This window comes from Oryzias latipes, chromosome 15 (genome assembly GCF_002234675.1).
Source record: "Oryzias latipes chromosome 15, ASM223467v1".
NCBI lineage: Eukaryota > Metazoa > Chordata > Actinopteri > Beloniformes > Adrianichthyidae > Oryzias > Oryzias latipes.
The window spans coordinates 2,670,943-2,695,530 of NC_019873.2; the positions used below are offsets into that span (position 1 = coordinate 2,670,943).

At 40.9% G+C, this 24,588-nt stretch overlaps 1 protein-coding gene across 1 annotated transcript in view; it reads left to right on the forward strand.

The window, feature by feature from the left end:
* LOC101156843 (adhesion G protein-coupled receptor A3) overlaps positions 1-24,588 on the forward strand; it is a 207,733-nt gene that overhangs the window by 123,484 nt on the left and 59,661 nt on the right. The window contains exons 13-14 of the mRNA XM_023963140.1: positions 4,092-4,302; positions 4,646-4,854. Coding sequence (XP_023818908.1) covers positions 4,092-4,302; positions 4,646-4,854 — 420 coding nt within the window. The remainder of the gene's footprint in view (positions 1-4,091; positions 4,303-4,645; positions 4,855-24,588) is intronic.

The window sequence follows — 24,588 nt, forward strand, 5'->3', positions numbered from 1 at the left end:
TCAAACAGGATAGGTGTGAGCATGAGAGACGAAAGGAAACATGGCCTGGATAATGAGCATTCCAACATTTTCCTCTCTAAAACTATGTTCCACTAAACAGTACCCTCTTAAAACCAGCAACATTCCAATGGATTGTTATCAATGACTACAATTTACACATCACAGCCCTTTGATGAACTGGCAAGCTGTCCACCACCTCACCCAACAGTAGCTGCCTAGACTGCAACCATTCAAATTTAATATTATGCTCATATTACAGTAACTGCATTCCTTTGACTGATAATTACGTTTTTGGTTTAAAATATTCAAAACTTGGCTTTGGTTCCAAACACTCCATGGTCTTCTCATTGTCTTGTCACTTTGATTACTCTGCCATGCAGTCAAAGAAAAATCTACAGTATGTTTGTGTCTGCATAAATCCAAAGACTTTCTTTATTATGACTTTTTTTTTTTAGTTTGAGTCTTTGGATGCTCAGATGGACTCGCATTAGTTCATAACTTTGGCATTGTAGCAAATAGTTGTTGGATGTTGTAACAGAAGTCCCCCGCCACCTCTTGATATTTTTATACCAGACACTATAGATGATGTAATAGAGCATTGTGATCATGGACTAGTGCTCAAACTGATTACATGTACTATGGGTTTGGTTATGATTACATGCTTTATCAGCCAGTTAGTGTGTACCAGCTCAAATCGTATTGATAAGCATGGTCCATTAGTGTAGTCCTTATGGACCAACAGTTTTTGTTTTATGAACCAAAATATAAACATGACAATAAAAATTAACAAAATAGCTTGTTAATGCAAATCATTCATAAAAAGTAATATTCAATGTGCAGATAATCGTCAACATGAACACTAATCACAACAGTTTGCATTATTAAATGTTAAACTGCTCATTAACGTCCAGGTGGGATCAAAGTTTGACAGACCCAGATTGTGTGTCATCTGGACGTCCAGCATTGGTCTCTGACCGACAGATGCAAAAATCCTGATGTGTGGGTGTCAATCAGACGCCCGCTGTTTAGTGGGATTGAATTGAATTCTGCAAAATTTTCTCAGACCAATAATGAATTTCCTAGTTTACACTCGGCTGTGACATTTCAGTCAATCAATGTCCTCTGTCTGTTACAGCCTCTCGTGGCTTTTTTGTGTCACAGCTTGAGTCACAGCTGTCTGAAGAAAGAGAAGATGACATCTCAAACAGCTCAGGCTCACCAAAGAGCCTGTTTTCCTGCGTCGGCTCTGCTCTAATGCCCCCTCTCAGCCTAACCCACAACAAAACAAAGACAGACTCCTGTTGGCATGGTAACTCGCTGGCTGTCCTTAATTTGTCGTGATAAGCACTCCTGAAAAGAATAGAAGAAGAAAACGGTAAAGATGATTAACCTTTGAAATGCAAAAACCTTTTTAGAAAGATGTCTTTGTTTCCAATATTCTTCTCAGGAGTTCCAAACATCACCTTCTTTAAGTGTAAAAAATGAGTGCTACCTTTTTGGAGACAGGACAAACCGACCTGCTGATTCCTCTGTCATTGCGCCTCAGGCCACGTCTGTGTCAACAGGACTGGCTGTGATTACAAACCAAATTATGCAAATCTCTCTTTGTGCTCGTCAGCAGTTCTTTTCAGTTTGGGGGTGTGGGGGGCACTGTGAGCTGTTCTTTGAGTTAAATTAGCTTTATTCATAGGTCATTTTCAAGCTGCTATGTTTCCAAAGACGGAAATGTGGCACGCTGGCAGAGAAATGCCCTGAATGAGAGGCAAAACGACATCCTTCATGCTCACCGTCTTTTAAAGAGAGGCGCAGCGTCTGTATGCTGAGAGATGATCTCCATGCTGCAGCAGGTCAAACACAGATGTTGTGCTTTGCCCTGCAGGCTGATTTGCAGCTCTGCACATCTATCAGACAAGGCTGTGCATCTGAAAATCGTAATAGAGAAATGGATCTTTTTAAAATAAGGGATGACATTCACCTGTGTGCTTTCTGTGAAGAAAGAAATAAGTGTGGGGGGGGGGTGATCCAAAGGCAAAAGAGAGAGAGAAGAAGTGTGTGTGTGTGGGGGGGGGTTATTACAGTTTCTACGGCTACAACATGCCGCCCTCTTAGAAAGGGAGGGGCTGCAGGGGGAAGGTCATGCAGCTGAGGCACAGCCACCCAAATGAAATCTAAAGTGAAAGTTCCCCGGTGACATTGAGGTGGAGGAAATGTAGCTGTTTAGGCTCCTCAGGAGGAACAGAGATTATTTCTTGAAATGGGCCCTTGCACATGTTGTGACTTACAGCACCCCCCCCCCCCCCCAAAAGGCTGCAAATCCCTTTGATATGCCACATAAAAGAGGATAAAAGATGGAGATGGAGATGAGGATGCAACTCTATAAGATAAGATTTCTTTTTGTGAGCTGTGTGTTTCAAAAACATCTCCCCAGGGGATGGAGGTGCTCGCATCTGAGGACGCTCCTTGAGGGAAGTCCTGTTGGAAAAGCACACGTGGTTCATGTTCAGCTCTCCCTCAGCTGTCATCCAGGCCTAAGTCTGCAGCTCAGGCGCTGATGTCCTGTGATGTTTTGGAGACAGACGGCCAAGTTCGGTTGCTCAGAGAAAGGGAATGATGCAAGATAAGTTTCAAGGCAAAGACGGTCTTTGTTTCTTCCTCCCCCCACAGACTGCAGGGTGAAAATCAATAGTCTTTCAAGGATGTGTCGATGCAGAAACAAATAGCAAAACAAAGCTAAAACTGTAAAATCATGGCTTGCTCCTTGTGCCAACTTTAACACCAAAGAATTGTGTTCATTCCTACGCAATTGTACAAATGGATCACAAAAAGATCCGCATTACAGTTTTCTCACAATAAAAGTTCTCCACCAACTTTACTTTGGGGCTGCTATGGCTTAGCGTCTGACTCAGCAGCTCCCTGTTGACTGTAAGGGCAGTCAATGGGACCCACAGTCCTGCTGGGGCAAATACTTCTCTCCCTCTGGTTTCAGGGCAGATCTTTTCATACTGGAGGGTGAGGAGATGGAAAGCTCTGAACCAAAGTGAATTCGTTAGAATCATGATGTTCATTTCTATTATGATCATGCATCACCAGCACCCTCATCATTACCTCTAAAACAGTCACAAGGAAATGAATAGGGTTCAGAGTTTAATATGAGTCTTTTTTTTGCTTTGCAGCAAAACTGTTCTGTTGTGGTTCATATGCTGATGAAGGTCAAAGGGTTCACTTTCTTTACTATGTTTATTCTAGTATAAATAACCAACACTTCCTGTTTTATTTGGACGCTGCTGTTTCATCTTTAGTTTAGGCTTAAAATACACGAAGGACTCTGTCAGTTAGATCTCATGAGGAGGGATTTAGTGCTTATGTTCTTTGAGTTTAAGTGCTGCATTCTTTCACCCAGAATGCACCTCAGCACAGCAAGTTTTTGAAAACTGGGATCTATCAACATGGAGTCAAATTTTCTGGATTTCAGTGCAGAGTTTTCTTGGAACAGGATAAGCAGAGGGAATCAACTGCTCATGCACTTTAATTGTATCCTATTGTCTGCCTGCGTCACAGAAGAACAGAGAGAGGATCTTGAATCCAACTGTGGGGGGATTTGGAGAGAAAGCTACTGGATTTTTTGGGTGTTTTTGTTTTTCTCTCCCCTTGCTACCACAGCAGTAGGATCAGTTTAGCTCCACCAAAGACAGAGAGTGCACCCCCCCCCCATACCTGTCTCCTGCTGTTGTCAGTTTTGTCTTCCTCTTTTTTCCTTTTCTTTGGCTCTACGTGAAGAAGATAAAGTGGAATAGGTTGTCGCTTTAAATCAAGCTGGATTGCCGGTGTGCCCTCGAGCTGAATTGGTAGGAACCATTTCCACCTCTGCGGCAGGGAGCCGGACCAGATAGGCGCAGTGGAGAGCGTTCAGTCGTGGCTCTCGTTCCCTTCTGGCCACCAGAGATGTGTGGTTTCCTCCACTTTCGGGGGTGAAAGAGAGGAGACTTTTTTTTCCAAATAAACGTTTGTTTCTTTCCATGACTTTCCTTCCTTCATGTTAAGTTACCCCCCATCTCTCTCTCCTTTTTTTTTTTTTTTTTTTGCATCCGCAGAACTCCGTGGCTGTCGCCTCAATCCATGTCCCGCTGGCTGGTGCGCCTGCCTCCTCCTCTGCGCTCCAATCTGTTGATAACTCCACTTGCAGGCTGCAGTTCATTGTGTTTCGCAATGGGAAACTCTTCCCGTGCACAGGAAATTCTTCCAAGCTGGCAGATGACGGGAAGCGGAGGAGCGTTTCAACACCAGTTGCTTTCACCAAATTAGGTAAGAGGAATTTATTTATTTTTTATTTTTTTAACCATCTGGCGATGTGATGTCAAACGCTGCGTGGCTCTACCCACGCGCGCCTGGCTTGCACGGACAAACAAACACGCAGCCACCGCGGCATCACTTGTGTGCAACATGTGCTTGCCCGTTTGTTCGTGAAAGAAAGCCTTGTGAACAAAACCGCATCACACACCCCCTCCCGCTCTCACTGCTGTGCGAAAAGGCGCGATTTGATGTGACAGAAAGTTGAGTGCGCCACTTGTGTTGCGCAGGAGTTTGCGCGCACAGCTCTGCCATGGCCCCAGCACAGCCGCCCCTGAACGCGCTGCCTTTCTTGCAGATGGGTGCAGCCGGGGGAGCGGCGTGCACTCCGTTACCATCGCTCTCAGGCACTTCGCACTGGGTGTAGATCCCACTGCAGCCTACTGGGATTTTGACCTGCTGGATGGACACGGTGGCTGGAGGGCAGAGGGCTGCCACATAACCGGCTCCGGCGGAAGCACCACCACTATCCACTGCAGCCACCATAGTAACTTTGCTGTGCTGATGGTGAGTAATCTGCTGTTTCACTCCCTCATTTCACCATGACCTCACGTAACGTGTCTCCCACTACTTAGGGCCCGTTACGGATTAAACGCACATTTTTCCCATGGAATAGCTGGAGTCACGTGTTCTGAGAAGCACATCATGCAGGGACCTTTAAGGGCTTCGTTTATTGTTGCTACTCAGTAGAAGGAAGGGATTTGTTGGCTTTGGATTTGCGTTGGAATCGAGGATCATCAGCGGAGTCTGCCGCCGCATGCTGCTGAAGAAGATGCTGTGGAGAAGCAGCGCCCTGTCGGGAGCGCTGCGCCTCCAAGCGCCAGCCAGGTGCTAATTGGTTACAACCGTCGCCGAGCAGAAATGCAGGACTTGTGAAGCTTAGCGCCGCTCGCCTGCCTTCGCAAGTGGTGTCGATGCCGCTGGTGATGCCTGCCCCCCCACCACCACGCACCCGACCGCAACTTGATTTCACGAGGATCATCCAAAAACGCGCAATGACATTGTAGCTCCCAGTGGCTCCGTAGAGCCGCTGCGCCTGCTCTCCCTTTCTTTTCTTTTTCTTCTTTTTTTCTTTGGATGATAAGAAAACCTCCGGATGTTTACCGAGGAGTGGGAGCCGATTGACTGGGAGGTCAGTTGGCAGAGCAGCATGGAAAGGGTCGTGTTGTCGGAGCGCTTTGGCATTTCGTGAAGCCGCTGATCGCTTCTTTCGTGGGGTTGGAAAAAAGCCGCATAGGATCAGAAAACCCGCATGAAGTGCGCGTGGGGGGGCTGTGGAGAACGCAAAGCTGATGTCAAATGGGGAGCAGATGTCAGTCTGTCATTGTGCATGCGTTTTTTTTTATGTGTGTGTCAAACATCGGCGGGAGGAGGCGCGTCGTCAGCGGCCACCTTAAATCAACATCGGCGTTTTTCCTCAAATTCTTGTTTGCTGCTGACGAGCTAAAGCAGAGATTGCGATGGCAGGAAGCCTTCTGCGCGATGACCACCGCACTTCTTGTGCGAGCCTCGGCTGATGCAGTCACCACACCCGCCCGGTCTCCGCAGTGCCCGACAAAACGACCCTTATTTACACACTCGTGACATCATTTCTGCCGCCGCGCTCCGGTTGCGCGCAGGCAGCCCGCCTCTATCTACCACCAAACCTGTTGCCTGATCCTTTCCACGTCAAACTGAGAAGACTTGCCAATGCCCAAGCGCGAGCCTTCATGCAGGAACAGAGCAAAAGGTTTATAATAGAAGCCAGAAGGGAACTGAAAGTTCCAGAGATTTCAAAGTGGATGCAGAGGTTAAAAAGGGGAATAACTGTAATTCTCCCTCAGTGTGTGTCCTTTCACCAACTACATCCAAGATTTAATCATGCTTTATTCAAAGGTTTAATAAATAAACAAAGATGTCTTTGGAGAAATATAGAGGGATTTTAGGGGTCAAATATAAAAGGATGTTCCCACATACATTGCATTCAATACTCTGAAAGTGTATCATTTTCGTGTGGTGAGTCACAGCCTAAAGCTGCCTGAGGACTGAGGCTTGCATGAAAAAGTGTCGTGATGAGAAACCCTTTGAGCCGTGCAGAAAGATTCCTGTGGTACAAATCATAGTTGGAGTGAAAGTTAACAGGTGCATTTTTTTATTTTTTTATTTTGCTTTTACTTGGGTAACAGTATAATGTCATTGTATGGATTTTTGTCTCATGCTTTCTGTCTCAAAACGATGATCAGGCCTGATTTATCCGTTTCAGCAATCCACTGGTTGTTCTGAACATGTGACCTTCATGTCATATTTAGCTGAGTTTCTAACTGTTGGGAATGTTCAGCACCTGGGACAGTTCCCAAACAGTTTTCCATTTCCCTCCTTCTGTCCTGCCTCCTCTTCCCCATCTGCCTCCCGCAGGCCATGTCTGTCTGAAGGGAGGGCTGGCTCATTCATTTACAGCAATGCAATGATCTGTCTTCATCACAGTGACAAGCCTCGATTCCGTACTCTACCACATTTCAGCCCCTTCTAGAAGGAGCATCTTCTACATGCAACCACATTCTCTGCTGCATGCGGTGTCAGAAGTCTGTCATTTTCTCGATGGAAGAGTCCCTGCATTTGTCTGGTGCATTGCTCCATCCTGCTTAATATGCAGGAGCGGACCTTTAGAGTGAACGACACACATGGTGTGGGTGGCTCGCCTTTGTTAGAATCCAATCATAACCAAGACCCTGAGGCCATGGCCCAATGAGAGACGAGCTGTATTCCCAGACACTTTTGTGAATATAATGAATTTGTGACGCAGAGAGGCTTCATGGAAGTAGGAGGACACTCTCGTCAAACAGGTGATCTGCTGAATCACGTTTGTAATACCTGACAATGGCTAACTTAGATATTATTGTTAATGTTGAAATAGTGAGGATAATAATAATGAAAGTAAGGCTCTGTACTGCAGGGATATTTTACTTGCTTTCTTCTACAGACATGTGCAGTGTACAGCCAGCATGTCAGTGCTGACAGAACAACCACATTTTTGATTTCCAGTCCTTTTATGACACAAAAAAGAAGAAGAAAAAACCTGTGTGAAAAATCTTTTTGCTGTGGAGCTTGTTCGATTGTTTCTTGTTCTCAGCCTTGCCTTGTTGGCTCCTTCTTCTTTATAAGGTTGCTTCAGTTAACTCTGGGTTTCAGTCATTCATGTATGGACAGCTCTCTTGAGATCTCACCACAGTGTTTCATTCTTTTTGAAGTAAAGACTAACTAAGCTGTTGCAACACCATGGTTTTTTTTAGATGTTTTGTGGCATATTTGTTACTGTGCTTTGAGTCTGACTGGTGGCCCCCTCCTAGGACAGATGGGTATTTATCAGACCCTAACCATTTTGGATCTCTGAGCAATTTAAAGTGTGGGTGACATGGCCTATTTTAATAAGCCAAAATATAGTAAATAGTTTCTATTTCATGTTGCGATTGTTTTTAATATTTTTCGAAAAAGAATAAATAGCGAAAAACGCAATATAAACAACGAGGACGGCCGCCGGCTTCACGCATTCCGCCGAATTCGCGCCGCCCTGTTTGTGACGTAACGAAAGGAAGACAAGGCAGACAACATGGCTAGCACCGATAGCGAAGCACAGAGTGATGCTACCGTCTCTATTAGCGATTTATCATCAGATGAACAGAAAGATGAAGAGGAAAGTTGCGGAGATTATCATGATGATGAGTCACTTTTGCAACCGTATCGATTCGAACCCTTTTGCGAAAGTGAGGAGGATATAGCAGAAAGTAGTAGGTCTAGTGATCATGCCGATCATGACGATAGCCAGCATGAAGATTCGGCTAGACTCCAGTAAGTCTAAAAAATGTATAAAATTAAATTACTCCACTTACCCTAAAATATACTCAAAATGTCCCCTTTTGGCCTAATCTAAACAAAGGTAAACACTGGTTTTCAACCCAATTTACAAAATAAATGTCACAAAATAAAAGTTTCCCAGATGGTACTACTCTTTAGTTAACAAAGTCACTGTATACCATTAACAACTGTGGAACATTAACAGTTTTACCCGTTTGAACCCGTTTGAAACCTTTTCTCGTGCGCGCGCGCGCGCTCACACACACACAGTTCAGTTTACTCACGGTACCGGCACCTCAAAAGCAAAAGAAAAAAAACGTTGCAGGCCTGTTGCTTCTCTTGCAAAACATTGAGTGCGTTGAAATACTCCAGTTGGATCCAAGGACAACAGAAAACACGACTACTTCGCCTCAATGTGATCCATCGTGATGCACACTAGCTTAGCAGCCTCCGCTCCCGACTCCAGCGCCGTCCTCTCCGACCCAGAAAACGGCTCGCTCGCTTCCAGCTCACCCGCCTTTCCTCGACTCAGAAGCCAAGATCCTCCTCCCAACTCTCCGTTCAAAATTCTTCGTTTGTGTCCCGGTTTTTGTCCCTTCGAAAACGCAGACTTCTCTCCTGCAGATCTGGAGGGAAAAATCCTTCGCCGTCCACCTTCTTGAACTTTCCCCTTTTCAGCAGCGTTTCTTGTTTGGGAATTTTATACACAGATACACTTTCAGTAGATGTATTGCTACATCCAGCTGCCACACAACGACTTGGCATGTTGATGATTAACAGATTTAAACACGAGAGAAACGAAGACTACCGGTTTTGTTTACATGCTGTCCGAAGCGGAACTGCGAAAATCAACGCCTTTCATGACGTCACAGGTCATATCGGGTTCACTTCCAGCCTGCGCTCTAGCGGCAGATCCAAATCTCTGATTCCTTCGAAAGATGTCTATTATTCATATGCTTCGGATTTTTTTCGACGCGAACTATTGGTATCAATAGAATCAGCGTTTAAAGGGCTTTTTTATTTGACAAAGTTGTTCAAAGCATGGCATCCACACTTTAAGGTCAACTCAGCGATTCTTCTTTAAACCCTTTATCCTCCAATAGCCAAACAACCCAGAGTCTTTTCTTTCTACCCTTCAGATGTGTTGGAAAAATGATTTTGAAACATGTGAAGCATGTTCTGAAGGTCATTTCAAAAGCCTTTCCTCTGTGGCATTCTGTTATCACAGACCAGGTGTATCAAACTCCAGCCCTCCAGAACTGCTGTCCTGCTGGTTTTTACGGTGAAGTTTGGAAAGAAAACGTCTGCACTGCCTGATTATCTGGTCCCAGCTAAAGAACTGGAATAACCTGCTTTTTTTAGCCACTTCCAGTGATGAGCAATTAATAAATGGCCTAGTCCCTGCATTTATGCTTGGATACATGCTTTTGTAGGCAAACGAGGGCACTGTACACCATAAGTGTGTGTAACTTACACGCTTACCACACACACGATAATCATCTTTCATTTTCAACAAGCCTTAAAAGAACTGCTACACCCACCCACCCTTGAACCTGTCCCTCCGCTCTATGACCCTCACCCAAATATCCACAACACTCATACAGGTGTAAATGGTAAATGGCGTATACTTATATAGCGCTTTTCTACCTACAAGGCCCAAAGCGCTTTACAGTCACAGACCCAGTCACCCAGTCACACACATTTACACACTGGCGGCGGTACCGCTGCCGAACGTTGGCGCCAACCTCCCACCAGAGGCAAGGTGGGGTTGCCCAAGGACACTTCGACTCATGGGCGTGCAAGGCGGGAATCGAACCTGCAATCCTATACAATCGTGGGTCGACCGCCCTACCGTGGTGCACCGGTAGGGCGGTAGGTGTATATAACTAGACTCAAAACACTGTATTTGTATTCATTTAGGTAAAAAGGACAGGTCACTCCACTTTTCAGATCTGCGGCTGCTACATCAGATTCTGAAGTTTGATGCTGGCCAACAGAGTGACCGCCTTAACAGGACCCGTCTACCTGGACTTCCTCATCCAGGCTTCCTCATTCTCACTGTAATCAAAATATTTACCAGAAGTCCCAGCACCACACAGGAAGTTTGTAAGCTAAAGTTTTCAGCAGTGTGATTCCAAGATGGGGGGATCTACTACTACCACTCTCATTCTCTATGGAAAAAATGCTTACAAAAAAACTCATTTGGAGCTAATAATGCAGCAATGAAATCACCACCATGTTCTCTTCAACATTTTTGGCTGCAGGGACATTTTTCCTTAATCTTAGAATTTGTTCCTCTTACTTAGGTTTTGCGCCTTGAACACCTCATCTATCAATGCAATATCTATAAATGTTGCAGCATCAGTCTAACTCTTTTCATATAAATCTGAGGGGAAGCAGTGAGGATGGACAGGATTTGTGTTACAAACTTAAATAATGAACTTACTAAATGTAAATGTGGCACAGTGGTTAGCGCTCTTGCCTCACAGCAAGAAGGCCCCTGGTTCAAGTCCCGGCTGAGTGACCTGAACTAGAACATCAACAGGGGTCCTTTCTGTGTGGAATTTGCATGTTCTCTCCATGCATGCGTGGGTTTTCTCCGGGGTCTCAGGCTTCCTCCCACTGTCCAAAAACATACTTCATAGGTATGTGAGTGTGAGAGTGAATGGGTGTGTGATTGTGGCCCTGCGACAGACTGGCAACCTGTCCAGGGTTTCCCCTGCCTTCACCCACAAGTGGCCAGGATAGGCAGCCCCGTGACCCCAAAAGGGATAAAACGGTAGAAAATGAATGATGATGAATTAAATAAATGTAAATGTATGAATTAGACTGTTTTTCTGATGCTGCCTTCTTTACATTTTGCAGCACTTTACCTAAAACTTGTCATCAGACAACTGCAAAGCAGGCTTGTCAATTCCTGATTTAGACACACAGACAATGCAAACAATGTTTTATTTAAACTGAGAACACGTAAAAGTTACTGTACACATTTTTTATTTTTATTTAACCTTTGTTTACCCAGGAATTGTCCCATTGAGGTTGAGAATCTCTTTTTCAACCTAATTTATGGTGTTAATTCAATGTTCCAATCTTCTGTTGTCCTCTGAGATGATTTTATTTTTATGTTTGTCTCATCCTGCCTCTTTGTCTGAGCATCTCACACCGCTGTACGTCATTAACAGTCCTTTATGCACGAGGCAGACATAATGAGACAACTCAGCTTTCTGTGATAGCCCGTAGGCAAACCTCAGCTCCAACGTGATTCACCATTTTTCCCTCAAATTCTGTACATTGCTGTCAGAGTCGTTTTGATTCGACTGAGCTTTTGGTGTTTGTTTTACTTCAGAGGAAAGGACTGACAATGATGGCGCTGGCCTGTGTAGATGTTGGTGGTGTTTCGCAGCGTTTTTTGGGGATTTTGTAGTGGTGTTCATGAAAGGACCATCAGTTAGAGATGACCCACTGTGATATCAGCAGAGGTGGAGCGATGCTTTGTGTTTCTGTTTGATCATAGTATATATGAAAAGAAACACACATAATTTAGTAATATAGCACATAATATAACATATAGCGCCATCAAATTATACCAAATAAAGCCTCTTATCAAGCCTCCTTGCTACGCGGCTGCTCCCTTTAGGGCTACAGTGAATCATCTACCTGCATTCTATCTTCTGTATCCCCCTCGCTCACATCAACCAACCTGATATCCTCCTTAAGTGACCTCCTTCCCTTCGTTACTCAATCATCAGTGGTCCATTTTCCACCGGCGCCATGAAGGTGTGGGTGTTGTTAACCCAGGCCACAAGCGATCTGCTATGAAAAGTCAGTTTGTGATTGCATGATTGATTTGGCTGTAGTTTGACCTCAGATGCCCTTCCTGACACACCCCTCTGGATTCAACCAGACTTGGGACCAGCACTTTAATACCATGCATTGTTGCCCGCTTGTGGTTTCATTTATTTTGAAAATATAACATTTGCATTTTTACTTGAGGTTAGATTTAAAGACTGTCCAAGTATATCTAGGCATGAAAGGTCAAAATTATTTCCTTATGGGGACATCAGAATGAACGTAAAATGTTATTTAGATTACTAAATGAAAAATGATTGTTTATTTGAGGCGTGACAGAAGCTTTCTTTTCTATTCATTAAATACGGACCTTAATATTTAATATTCTACTAACAGACAGTGGTCTTCTGCAGGTGTACCCAGTGTCCTTAAAGGCTCCTGGTGTTTTATATTAAAACATGGATTTCCGTATTCAGTGGTTTTAACAAGTGGTTACTTGAGTGATTCTGCTGGCTTTCTGTATTATTGAACAAATCAGATCATTCTTCCCATATCTTTGACATAAAAACACTGCGGAACAACCAGGTGATTTTTTCATTTTTTCTTATTGGATGCTTCTTGGTTAAGTTAGGAGGTGGTTGCATGTGAATATCCAGTTAATCAGCAGCTTCTGAAATATTTAAACTGGATTGTTTGGCTCCATCAAACATGGCAAGCTCAGAGTTATTGAAATCCTCATTCTAATAGTCAATACAACTTAAGGAGGCTCTTGCACTATTAAGCCCACTGTGAGGATTTTTTTTTTTTTTCTTGGTCGCTCTGTATTTATGCTTGACTTTAGTGTTGGTTTTCATTTATCTTTGTTTTTTTTGTTTTGGTCTCGTTTATCTGTTACAACTGGTCAGGTTAGTTATTAACACAGCCACCCTCCTTCAGTATATACAAGTTTAATTATTTATAATTATTTGCTTCAGTTAAGATAAAGATTTTTTTGAGTTCAGTCAACTTAAATATAGCACGTAGTTATCAGACAGTTACTTTACTTTCAGTCAAATTAATTCAATTAAGTAGGTGTAACTTTGGTGCTGCTGTTAGATTGGCACCGCAAGGGATTGTGGGATACCATTCCCTTTGCCTGTCTGGATGGATTTGGGTTTAAGTGCGGGTTTTTGACCAAATGTGTTCAGTTGTTCAGCGGTTTTTCTGTGTTTTGTCGAGTTATTTTGTCCTGTTATGTTTTTTTCTTTCTGCACCATGAGTGAGAGGGAGGGAGAGGATGATGAGTTTATTAAGCACCACTAGTGTCAAAAAATGTGACAAGAATTGGAGTTAAAGTCAGTGTAATACTAAATGAATCCCTGCGCCATAATGCACATCCACATTGTATCTTTATTTTAATGTTATATAAATATCTGCAGCCTAAAACTTATATATACAGGATGAGAGTTGAAGAAGTACAATGACTTAAGATGGAAAAACATTTAATTGAATTGGAGTAATATGACATTTAGTTAGATAAATATGTAAATTTGAGTTTTATAAACAATTATTGAGTTTTATAGACGTAAGAAATTAGGTTGAATAAATTTAACTCAATTATTTGTTACCAATAGAAGTAATTCATTTAAGGTGGCAAAATTGGATAAGTTATATATATATGCATCACAAGGAAAAAATGGAAATAAGATCAGAAACTCGTCCGTTTACTTTGTCCGTTCTTTTTGTCCAAGCAGAATCTCTTTCTTTTGATGATGATGCAGCCGTATTACTTTTTTGATGGGCGTATAATCTTCATACGCCGTCATTAAAATCTCAGACTCCGTCTCACTGAAGTGTAGAGCTTTTTTTTTTTCTCCATGCGTTTCCATGGTGACTCCAGAAATCGGCGATCTATTGAGAATGTCTTTATGTACCTGCTGTGCATGTGCATTAAGCCAGGGTTACCAAGTCGAGCGTAATTACGCTAACTCATATCCGGTCTTTTGGAACCAACATACCCAGAGTAAGCAAGTTCAGGTGGATTTCAGCCAGAGTTCAGGGTTAAAGTCAGGGTACTTTAAAAGTGCCTTCTGGAATACCCCCCTGTTCATATTTGAACTTTATAATTGGTTCATATGTGTTCATTATTTTTGTTCAGTTTCGGATTTTGGGTCCTCCATTCTAAACACCGGTGACTCCTAAATGCTTTGAGCTGGTTGGACAGTTACATCTTTTAGTTACAGAACAGGGATGTTTAAGAAAATAACATGCTCTGGTTCTGTAATTTAGATTTCTATATTTAATGGAATTCAAGTCCCTCTTTTACTACCCTGTAAACTACCCACGTAGCTACCCTGTAAAGCCTAAACTATTAAATAAATGGCAGAAAATTCCAATACTTTGAACTTGGAACCTTTATTGGCCCCTCTGAAACAAAAAAAAACCACAAAAATATTCAAATGTGATTTTTCATAGATAAGTTTCAGTTTGTATCATATTTGATACATCAGGTCACAGCCAAAAAAAAACAAAACGTTTTTTCCTTAACTAACAAAAACGTGGCAAGACCCAAACAAATACAACAAATTTGTAATTCAAAAAATAAAAAGGACTACCATAATGCAGCAATGAAAAATTCATCAATGGACCTGGCTGGATGGAAGTCTGGAAACCATAACATTTCTCTAATAATGTTATAACATTTTACTATGAATATACCAAGTTAATTAATTTAAAACTAAGAAAAAGGCTTTACGTTGCTTGATAATATATGTGGTGCACAAAATACAGTAGATTAACAATTGACTGATTTAGGGTTACCTGAGCCTAAATCCCTGCTGTATCAAATTTGCCATTTTCAACACGGTTTTAATAATAGATAATTCCTGAAAAATTTTTTTTCACTTTGCATTAACACAGTAACTGTTCCTATAGATGTTTCAGTACAAATGTAAGTGTTTTTTTTACTGTTACCTTTTCAAATTTAGCAAATTTCTTCTTCAAAAACCGCATGTGTCCAACTCCTGAATCATAGCAGCCTTGCAGTGTCACTGGAAGGCCATCTAATGATTGAGTTACTGCCCTCTGTTATTTTCTGTGCACTGCATGTATCTGATGGTAAGCATGAGGTTTTTTAGGAAAAAAAAAATCACACTCCTCCTGTGGAGGGCTGACTAGGTCATGTATCAAATATGATATGTTTGGCGTTATATGGTTAAAAGGTCTATAACATGTATAATCAATGTTTTGAGCATTTAAATCTATTATAATGTTAATTCTTCGCAAAAAGAAACCCCCAAGCAGTATTTTGATCTGTTCATGAATTTCTGAGTATTCCTCTAAAAACCTGCTCTCTAAGCACCAGCCCCTCCCAACCCACATAAATGAGCAGGTCGTCAGATTATGATGTAGACTAGTGAGAACAGCCCCTTCCAGGAAGAATCTGCATGCCCGCTCCGCCCCCAGACTAACACACACCCACTTTCTTTGATCGGCAAAAAGACTTTCCTTTAATATGCACAGTATGCACATCCATCTTTGCAAAAGTTTGGATGTTTGTTTTCGTAGGAGAAACACAAACACGCTGCTGATGCCGACTCTAGGATGATGTCGTGAAATGGGTCACACCCACAAGGACAGAAAGGCGGAGCCTCAGAGATCGAGTCGTTTCACTTCAGGGTTGGAAAATAGCTCAGGAAAATAACAAACATGTCATTAAAAATGTGTTATTTTGTGTGCCAAAGATACTATATTATCATATACATGGATAATCTTTACTATTAAAGGCTTTAGCATAGCAAAGTATTGGTCCTTTAAGGTGGCACTGTCACTGCTTTATGGTTTAGCACTATTTGATAGAGGTGTAATGATTATTTTAACAGCAATTTGATCCCTATAATTTGTGGATGACGATACGTTTCATATTCGTTATTGGTAAATTTTAAAGGATCCAATACCACATCAAATTCTGTGCTGTCTCAAGCCAGAGCTTGACTGATTTCTATGCTGATTCTTATGGATATGATAAATATTTTCCGTTTCCAAGCTCCCACCTTTTATCACACTTACACAAATGGTAGACCCCTCAACAAGTGGTCATCCTGTAGAATGAGTCAGTCAAGCACATGTTCAGGTTTGTACTGTGGGAACTATGCAGGGTTTGACTTAAGGTTTAGCTTTTGTGAGCATTTATGAACTCTCCATTTTCCTGTTTGACTGCATACATTTAAATGTAATGTTTGTCGGGGAGACGTTAATGCATGCACACTGCTGTTACACCCTCACCGCAGCATGTCTTCATGATGCTTCGGCTCTGACTTAAACTGCTTTCGCTCACTGTACTGCAGATTTGCAGTGCATGGAAAAAGGAAGGGGTCTGGTTTACAATCAGAACAGATTGCTGCTGGCAAGAAATCTGACATGTGATGCAGATTATTTCCACTTTGACTAATGAGTTTAGAGCACATTGACTGCTATTTGTCCCAGACATCAACAGTTTTGTACTGCCGTTGATGGAAAAATACATCAATGATTGTTAGTATATTTTGCTGATATTCTCCATCAGACACTATTTTAAAGGCCTTGTGTGACCCTCATTAAGCCTGAATACAAACTACACTGCTTAAACTTATTGTTAATATAATTCTGCATGCTTCCCAGCAAACAGTGTGAAATATTAAATAGTGCTGCTAGCAACGGTTTTTGCATTTGTGAGTGTTTAGAAAGGTAGTAGGCCATCCAGTGGTCTCTTGGTTTGGATATTTTTCATACACAGTTGCATATTAATTAGCAAACAAATTGGTAATGGATTTTTTTAGGGGCAAACTGCTTAAAATTCTGCTCAATGAAGGATGAGAATACATTTGCAATTTGACTCTATCTTTCAGCACACACTTTTTCTAACACAAAACAAGCATCAGGAAGAGATTGAAATATTCCCTCTTCATCTGCTTCACATTTTATGATTAGTCACAAATGATTAAAACACAACTAGTACGACTAGTTCTTATGCGTGCGACAGTGGCCATCTGACATGTGACTCATCTCTTTGGACAGCGTTGGTGCAAGATCGTGCTGATCTACAGACATTAAGAGAAGAAAATGGAACAACACTCATAATGATTCGGCATCTCATCTTAGCCCCCACCCCCCCACCCCCCACCCCACACACACACACACGCACATACACACTAATTTCACCAACTGTTTGCTTAACACTGTGACCCTCTCTGAACCCCAGAGACTGTTTGGTAGAAATTAGGCCATGCTGCGTAAACAATCTGTTTCTGTGTGTCGTTTCCTTTCCTCCATTTTTCTTTGTTGGGGTTCTTCTGCCAAAAGCCTTTCAGGTTCTGTGTTTGATTGAAACTGGACCAGCTCCTTTACACATTGAGGAGCAGTCAAGATAAATAGACTAAGATCCGTTTTGTTTATAGTTTACGTGTTAAAATAGTTTCCTGGTAGCTTGGCAAAAAGCTTGGTGTCAAGTAAAAGCTGTGAGAAATGGCAGAACTTCCTGTTTGAGCCTGGTTTAAAGTCAGGGAAATAAAAGTCTGGTCAGTTTACCAAGTAACCACTGTCACCTTGTCCAACTCAGAAGTCTGTGATAGTGATGGACAATTTTGGATTTTTGTCAAAATTCAGATGATTTTGAACACTTGTTGACCGATAGACATTTGCTTTAATTTTAAAGATAAAACATCAACTCAAAATGCAATTTAAAAATCCATTTTTGTTTGTTTCCTGCTGTTTTAGAAAGATCAAGGTTATAATTGGTCTAAGGTGACAACAGCAAATCTAAAAACGCTCATGTCAGCCAAGGCAACAACTCTTAAAGGTATCTGCCTCTCAGAACCTAAAAAGTTCTTATAAGGAAAAGTGTCAGCATTCAAAAGTGCAAAGGGCCTAAAGGCTGTATATGTGAATGTGAAAATTAAACTCCTACAAAAGGTTAAAATGATCCTCATGACCTTTGACATTTGACCTTGGTCTATATCATTTTGTTGTATTCTCTCTCGGCTTACTGTGAACATACAGCCTACTAGAGCTACTGCTTTCTGAGCTTTAATTATGGAAGATCTAATAAATCAATGTGGCGCTCTTTAGGGGCGATGAAGGCAGTGGAGAATGAGACCTATGTAATCTGAAGTAGGACTGGATCATTTGACAGTGTCCATAATGACCAACTTTGAAGGGCCTATATCATGTATTAAAATGTTCATTCCTCACAAAAAAGAAACCCCAAAGTGGTATTTTGATCTATTCAAACATTTCGGGGTTGTCCTCTAAAAACTTGCTCACTGAGCTCCAGCCCATCCCAACCCAAGAAAAAGAAGCAGGTTTTCACATTATGACATCACAAAGGGAGGAACAGCCCCTTCCAGAAAAAGTCTGCAGTAGAAAGAGTCCCTAACACACACACCCACTGTCTCCATGGAGCTAGCGATAATCGGCTGAAGGCTTTTCTAAGGCCTCACAGTATGCACATCCATTTTTGCAAAAGTTTGGATGCTGTTTCTTTTTTTGGAATAAATGCAGACACGCTGCTGCTCGAACCTGCTCTAGGTTGACGTCGTGAAACAGGCGACACCCACAAGGAGAGAAAGGCGGAGCCTCAGAGATCAAGTCAAATAAACTGTGAAAATAACTCATATTTCATTTAAAAATTTTCTTTAGTGTGACAGCGGTAATAAATACAATTATATAAATATACTTTGCTCTGCAAGCGTTAAGAATAGCATTATATAGGCCCTTTAATTTTTTTTTTTTTATGTTTTTAGTCATAGCCCTAACACTCACACTGACTCTTGTAGACTTGGTTTTATAAAATGTGAATTTTTTCTAAGAGTACAAAGAACAACCACAACATTCTATATTGAATGGTATCCAGAAAAAAAACTATGATAGCCAGTTGGATACCATAGAATCCTAACCATTTGAGCTGGTCTGCATTAACAATTTCAATATAGATTTACATTGAACCAGAACATTTGAATTGCTGGAGTTAACCCTTTCACATCTCAAATCAAATCAAATCAAACTTTATTTATAAAATAGCGCTTCTCATGCACTTTGTGCAGCTCGAAGCGCTTTAACACTAAAAACAGTAAACACACAACATTACAATAAAAACCCCAACCCACCCTTCACCCTTCCCACTCCCCTCCATTAAACCACATGACCCATGGCTCCCACGTACAATGAAATATGACTATGTAACTGTAAAAGAATAAATAAATAAATAAATAAACAAGTATGGCTTAGCTCTGCTGTGAGGAAACAGTATCTGGGAATCCTTTCATACCAGGAGCCAGCCTGACCACCGGAACATCGCCACAGTGCCCACCCAGACCGGAACAACACCGGGGTCCCCCTCACAGCCAAAAGCTGTAAAATTAGACCCCAGCTGCCCCAGCAAGGGCAACAACTGCAGCAACAACCGCTGACCAAGCCGGCAAGCCCTGGAGGAAAAGATCCCCTCAAGAAACACTGGGGCTAAAATCATAAGATGCTAAAATTAAAAACATAAAAAAGAAGAAAAAAAAAACATAAAATTGAGAATAAGATGCATAAAATTAAAATAAATACATAAAATAGCCTATACTAAAACTAATAGAATAAATTAGGAGTTAAAATCAACTAAAAGCTAAATTAAAAAGGTGGGTCTTGAGCCTCTTCTTAAAAACCTCTACAGTCTCTGCAGCCCTGAGGCTCTCCGGAAGGCCGTTCCACAGGCGAGGACCGTGATGGCAGAACGAAGCCTCACCATAAGTTTTGGTCCTCACCTTGGGAACAACTAAGAGGCCAGCACCGGAGGACCTCAAGGTCCGCGAGGGCTCATATTTTAAAAGAATATAATTTAAATAAGAAGGCCCAAGACCATAAAAACATTTATAAACCATTAAAAGAATTTTAAAATCAATCCTGAAACGCACAGGGAGCCAATGCAGCGATTTTAAAACCGGTGTAATGTGTTCCCGCCCCCTGGTCCTCGTCAGAACTCGTGCCGCTGAGTTCTGTAGAAGTTGTAAGTTTGAAAGAGACTTTTTGGGTAAACCAGAGAGCAGGGCATTACAGTAATCTAAACGACTGAAAATAAAAGCATGCATCAGTACCTCTGTGCTGGCAAGAGAGAGGAACGGGCGGACTCTGGCAATGTTCTTAAGATGATAAAATCCTGTCTTAACGACATTTTTAATGTGTGGGATAAAATTTAGCTCAGAGTCAAAAAGTACGCCCAGGTTTCTCACACATTGAGAAGGTTTAAAATTATGAAGATGTGGAAAAATCATCTCTCTCTTGTCTTCAGAACCGATGATTAAAACTTCAGTTTTGTCCTGGTTGAGCTGTAAGAAATTTTCTGCCATCCACAACTTTATATCTAAAATGCAGTTTAAAAGAGTGTTAACCGGTTCAAGGTCATCAGGAGACACGGCGATGTAAAGCTGTGTATCATCAGCATAGCTGTGAAAGTCAACGCCATGTCTCCTGATGACCTCCCCAAGAGGCAACATATATAAATTAAACAGTATTGGCCCTAAAATCGACCCCTGGGGAACCCCACAACTTGTTTCGTGGATTCTTGAAGAGCACGTATCCATACTTACATAAAAGTGTCGATCTGTCAGGTAAGAGTAAAACCACTTAAGAACATTTCCAGAAAGGCCCACTAGACTACTAATTCTGTCTAATAAAATCTGGCGATCTACTGTATCAAAAGCGGCACTGAGATCCAGCAGCACCACGACAGAAAGTTTCTGTGAGTCGTAGTTTAATCTAAGATCATTAACGATCTTTAAAAGCGCCGTCTCTGTACTATGGTTTGTCCTAAAACCAGACTGATATTTTTCTAAAATTTTTTGGGCATTTAAAAACTCATGCAGTTGAGTAGCGACACTTTTTTCTATTATTTTACTTAAAAATGGTGAGTTGGATACGGGTCTATAGTTATCCAGATTTTTTGGATCTAATTGACTCTTCTTCAGAAGGGGCCTCACCACCGCCGTCTTACAGGCAGAGGGGAAGACCCCCGTCTGAAGAGAGCAGTTTACTATATTTAAAATTTCTGACTCAAAGAATCCATAAAATGTTTTAAAAAGTGAAGTGGGAATGGGATCTAAAAGGCAGGTTGTAGTGTTTACTTGGGATACAACTCGACCAAGCATCTCTGCATCAACCAGGACAAAACTCCCCAGTGTTTCTTCTGGTAAAATCAATGCTGGAGGTCTGTTAAGATCTGTGTTTTGCATAGATGACATGTTTGATCTTATAGCATTGATTTTACCCATGAAGTGGTCTGCGAAGTCCTCACATGCAGCATTAGATGATGGCATGGAGGACTTGTTGAAGTCTTTGTTTATTAAAATATCAATTGTTTTAAAAAGAAATTTGGGGTTGTTTTTATTTTCTGAAATGATTTTTGAAAAATAGGAGGCTCTGGCCCGTTTAACTGAGTTATTGTAGATTTTGAGTTGTTCTTTAAAAATGTCTTTGTGAATTATTAATTTTGTCTTCCTGTATCTTCTCTCTGCTCTCCTGCAGTTCTGCTTCAGACCCTTAATGTCGTCAGTCTTCCATGGCATGACATCTGAGATGTTGCCAGTGACAGCTAAATAATACACACTCTTTACAATACTGTAACACTTTGACCGTTTACGAAATTAACCTCAATCATTTGAATGTAACATGGGAAAAAGCAGCACTGTTACAGGCTTAAACTAACCTCTGACCTTCATTTACTTCCAGTTTGAACTCAGTGCAGCCGTTGACACTGCTGCCACTGTCACCTTTTGCTGCCTCGCAAATGTTTTTTGTGCAATTTTGCACATTTTAACCTTATTTTCTTTTCTTTTTTACATCACAGAAATCCTCCATTACCAACAGTTTTTTGTTTTCTTGCGCTTTCTACCTTCCTCAAAGCCCGTCACAAACCCATTCACACACACACACACACACATTCACACACATTCACACAGAGCCTTCCCAGCTGGAGGGAAAAGGTACATCCTTAATAGTTTGCCAGTCCATTGCAGGGCCAAGTCACTGTCAACCTGGATTTATATTTTACTATTTATGTGTTAGAGAATTATGAGCCATTCTAAAAGTTGCATAATTTTGCAGAGATTAGACAAATGTTTTTTTTAATAAGCACATTCCGGTAAAGGCACCAATAAATCATTTTGTCTTGCAGGTTTTGATAGTGTGCAAGAAGCCTTTTTTCTCTTTGTTCATAGGTGCAACCCATTACCTCCTTTCTGATGCAGTCATGTATAATTAATATACTTAGGACTCACTCATCAGCTGGATGCTCATGAAACTTCCTAAAGTTTACTTTGGTTTATCCAAAACTGTTGCTGTCTTATTACATTTCGTTTCTGCCGGGAGAGATTACATCTCTCCTGCTGCGGCATCGTCCTGGTGTGAACCCATGAAATCTTTAATACATTTATTTTTAATTCTTCCTCAGAATAAACTCATTAATGCTCAGCTCTCTGTCTTCTTACAAGTGTTGTTATATTTACCAATCTTAAAGAGTTCTTCATTGCCAGAGTGGAGGGTCACTTTAAGGTCAAAGGTTATGCCAGTCCAGAATAGAGCATTTATTTACAGCAGTCAATAAATGCCCTGATGAATGTAATAGAAAATATTACAAATTCACTTGATAATAAAAAACACGTAATCGGAGTATTTATTGATTTAAAAAAAGCTTTCGACACAATTAACCACGGTATGTTAATTAATAAATTGGAACGGTATGGCATTAGGGGGTTAGTGCTAGACTGGATCAGAAGCTATTTGAGCAACAGAAAGCAGTTTGTAAGGGTTGAAGGTGCTTGTTCCCAATGTTTGGACATTGTTTGTGGTGTCCCTCAGGGGTCGGTTCTGGGACCAATATTGTTTATTTTATATATAAATGATTTATTTAAGGTTTCTAACAAATTACGGCTAGTTCTATTTGCTGATGATACAAATGTGTTTTGTGATGGGGATGATCTGCAGCAACTCATAGAAATTGTTAAGTTGGAGATGGAAAAACTGAAGCTGTGGTTTGATGTAAATAAGCTTTCACTAAATTTAAGTTAAAAAAAATGATGCTATTTGGTCACCATAAGGGTAAAAATATTAACATTGACATGCACATAAATGGGGTGAAACTTGTAAGAATTTATGAAAATAAATTTCTTGGGGTCATAATTGATGACAAACTAACCTGGAAAGCACATATTAGCTACTTACAAACTAAATTATCCAGAAGTATTTCTGTTTTGAATAAAGCTAAACTGGTTCTGGACCACAAATCACTCTACATGTTATACTGTACATTGGTTTTACCATATTTTTCTTATTGTGTAGAGGTTTGGGGGAAGAACTATAAAACAACGTTACATTCACTTTCAATACTTCAGAAGAGAGCAATACGAATCATACACAAAGTTACCTTGAGCACACAAATAAATTATTCATAGAATCAAAATTACTCAAATTCTACCATCTAATAGAGTAATGTACCGCTCAAATAATATTTAAGGCCGAAAACAATTTATTACCGACGAATATCCAAAGGTTATTTATTAAAAGAGAGGAAAAATACAATTTTAGGGGAAAAAAAATAATTTCTCATACATAAAGCACGTACAAATAAAAAGAGATTCCGTGTTTCAATTTGTGGAGTGAAGTTGTGGAACAGAACCAGTAAATGCTTGAAACAATGTCCAAACACAAAAGAATTTAAGTATAAATACAGAAATATGATCATGGATAAATATGTACAAATACAAAAAAATACAGAAAGTCAGCATTTGTAAATCTGCATACTTTGAGAATGTTTTGTTATTCATTTGCATGTTTTTGGGAAATAAGAATTACATTTGCAGCTGTAACCGAATCTACACTTAGGTAGGGCACTGGTCTTTGATGGTGGGAGTACTGGGTTTAGTTAGGAAAGTAAGGACTTAAGGTAAAGGGGGTGAGAGTTTATAAGATTTTTCTTCTTCTAACTCCCTTTTGGACTTGTGTTTATATAATTTTGTCTTGTTTTGTTTTAGATAATTTTCTTTTTTTTTATAATTTTTGTCCCATTTCTTGTCTTTTGTTATTTTACACTTGTTTTCACTTGTCCAAAATAAAAAGGTTACTACTACTACTACTACTAAATATCGTCCAGGAGTGGTTTTAACCCAAAGTAGGGCTCATTTGTCTAGTGTGGTTTCTTCATTCCATGAAGGGGTATTCTAAAGTGAGCCCTACCAGGTTTACGCTGTGTCCCAAACTGATGTTTAGTGGATTCTGGCATCGTAGAGATCTGGTGTGATCCCTACAGGTGCCAGTATGCAATACGCCAGCGCTACAACATCCGTCATGTAACACTTTGCGCAGCATAAATCCACACACTAAATCAAACTACTACAGTATGGAGCAAAAGACTGGTTAATAAAAGATGTTTTTCAGTGTACTGTGCAGCTGCTGACAATTCAATTAAATTTGACTCCACCAGTTTTTTCTGATTTTGCTGTGTTTTTCATCTAAGATTTTCTGCTGATGTATGGGAAATCACTTCAGCTGACAGAGTAATTTAATCTTTATTCTGCCTTGAGGTAGAACATGCTAGAGAGCCATACAGAGCAACTCAAAAACATTCTGAGG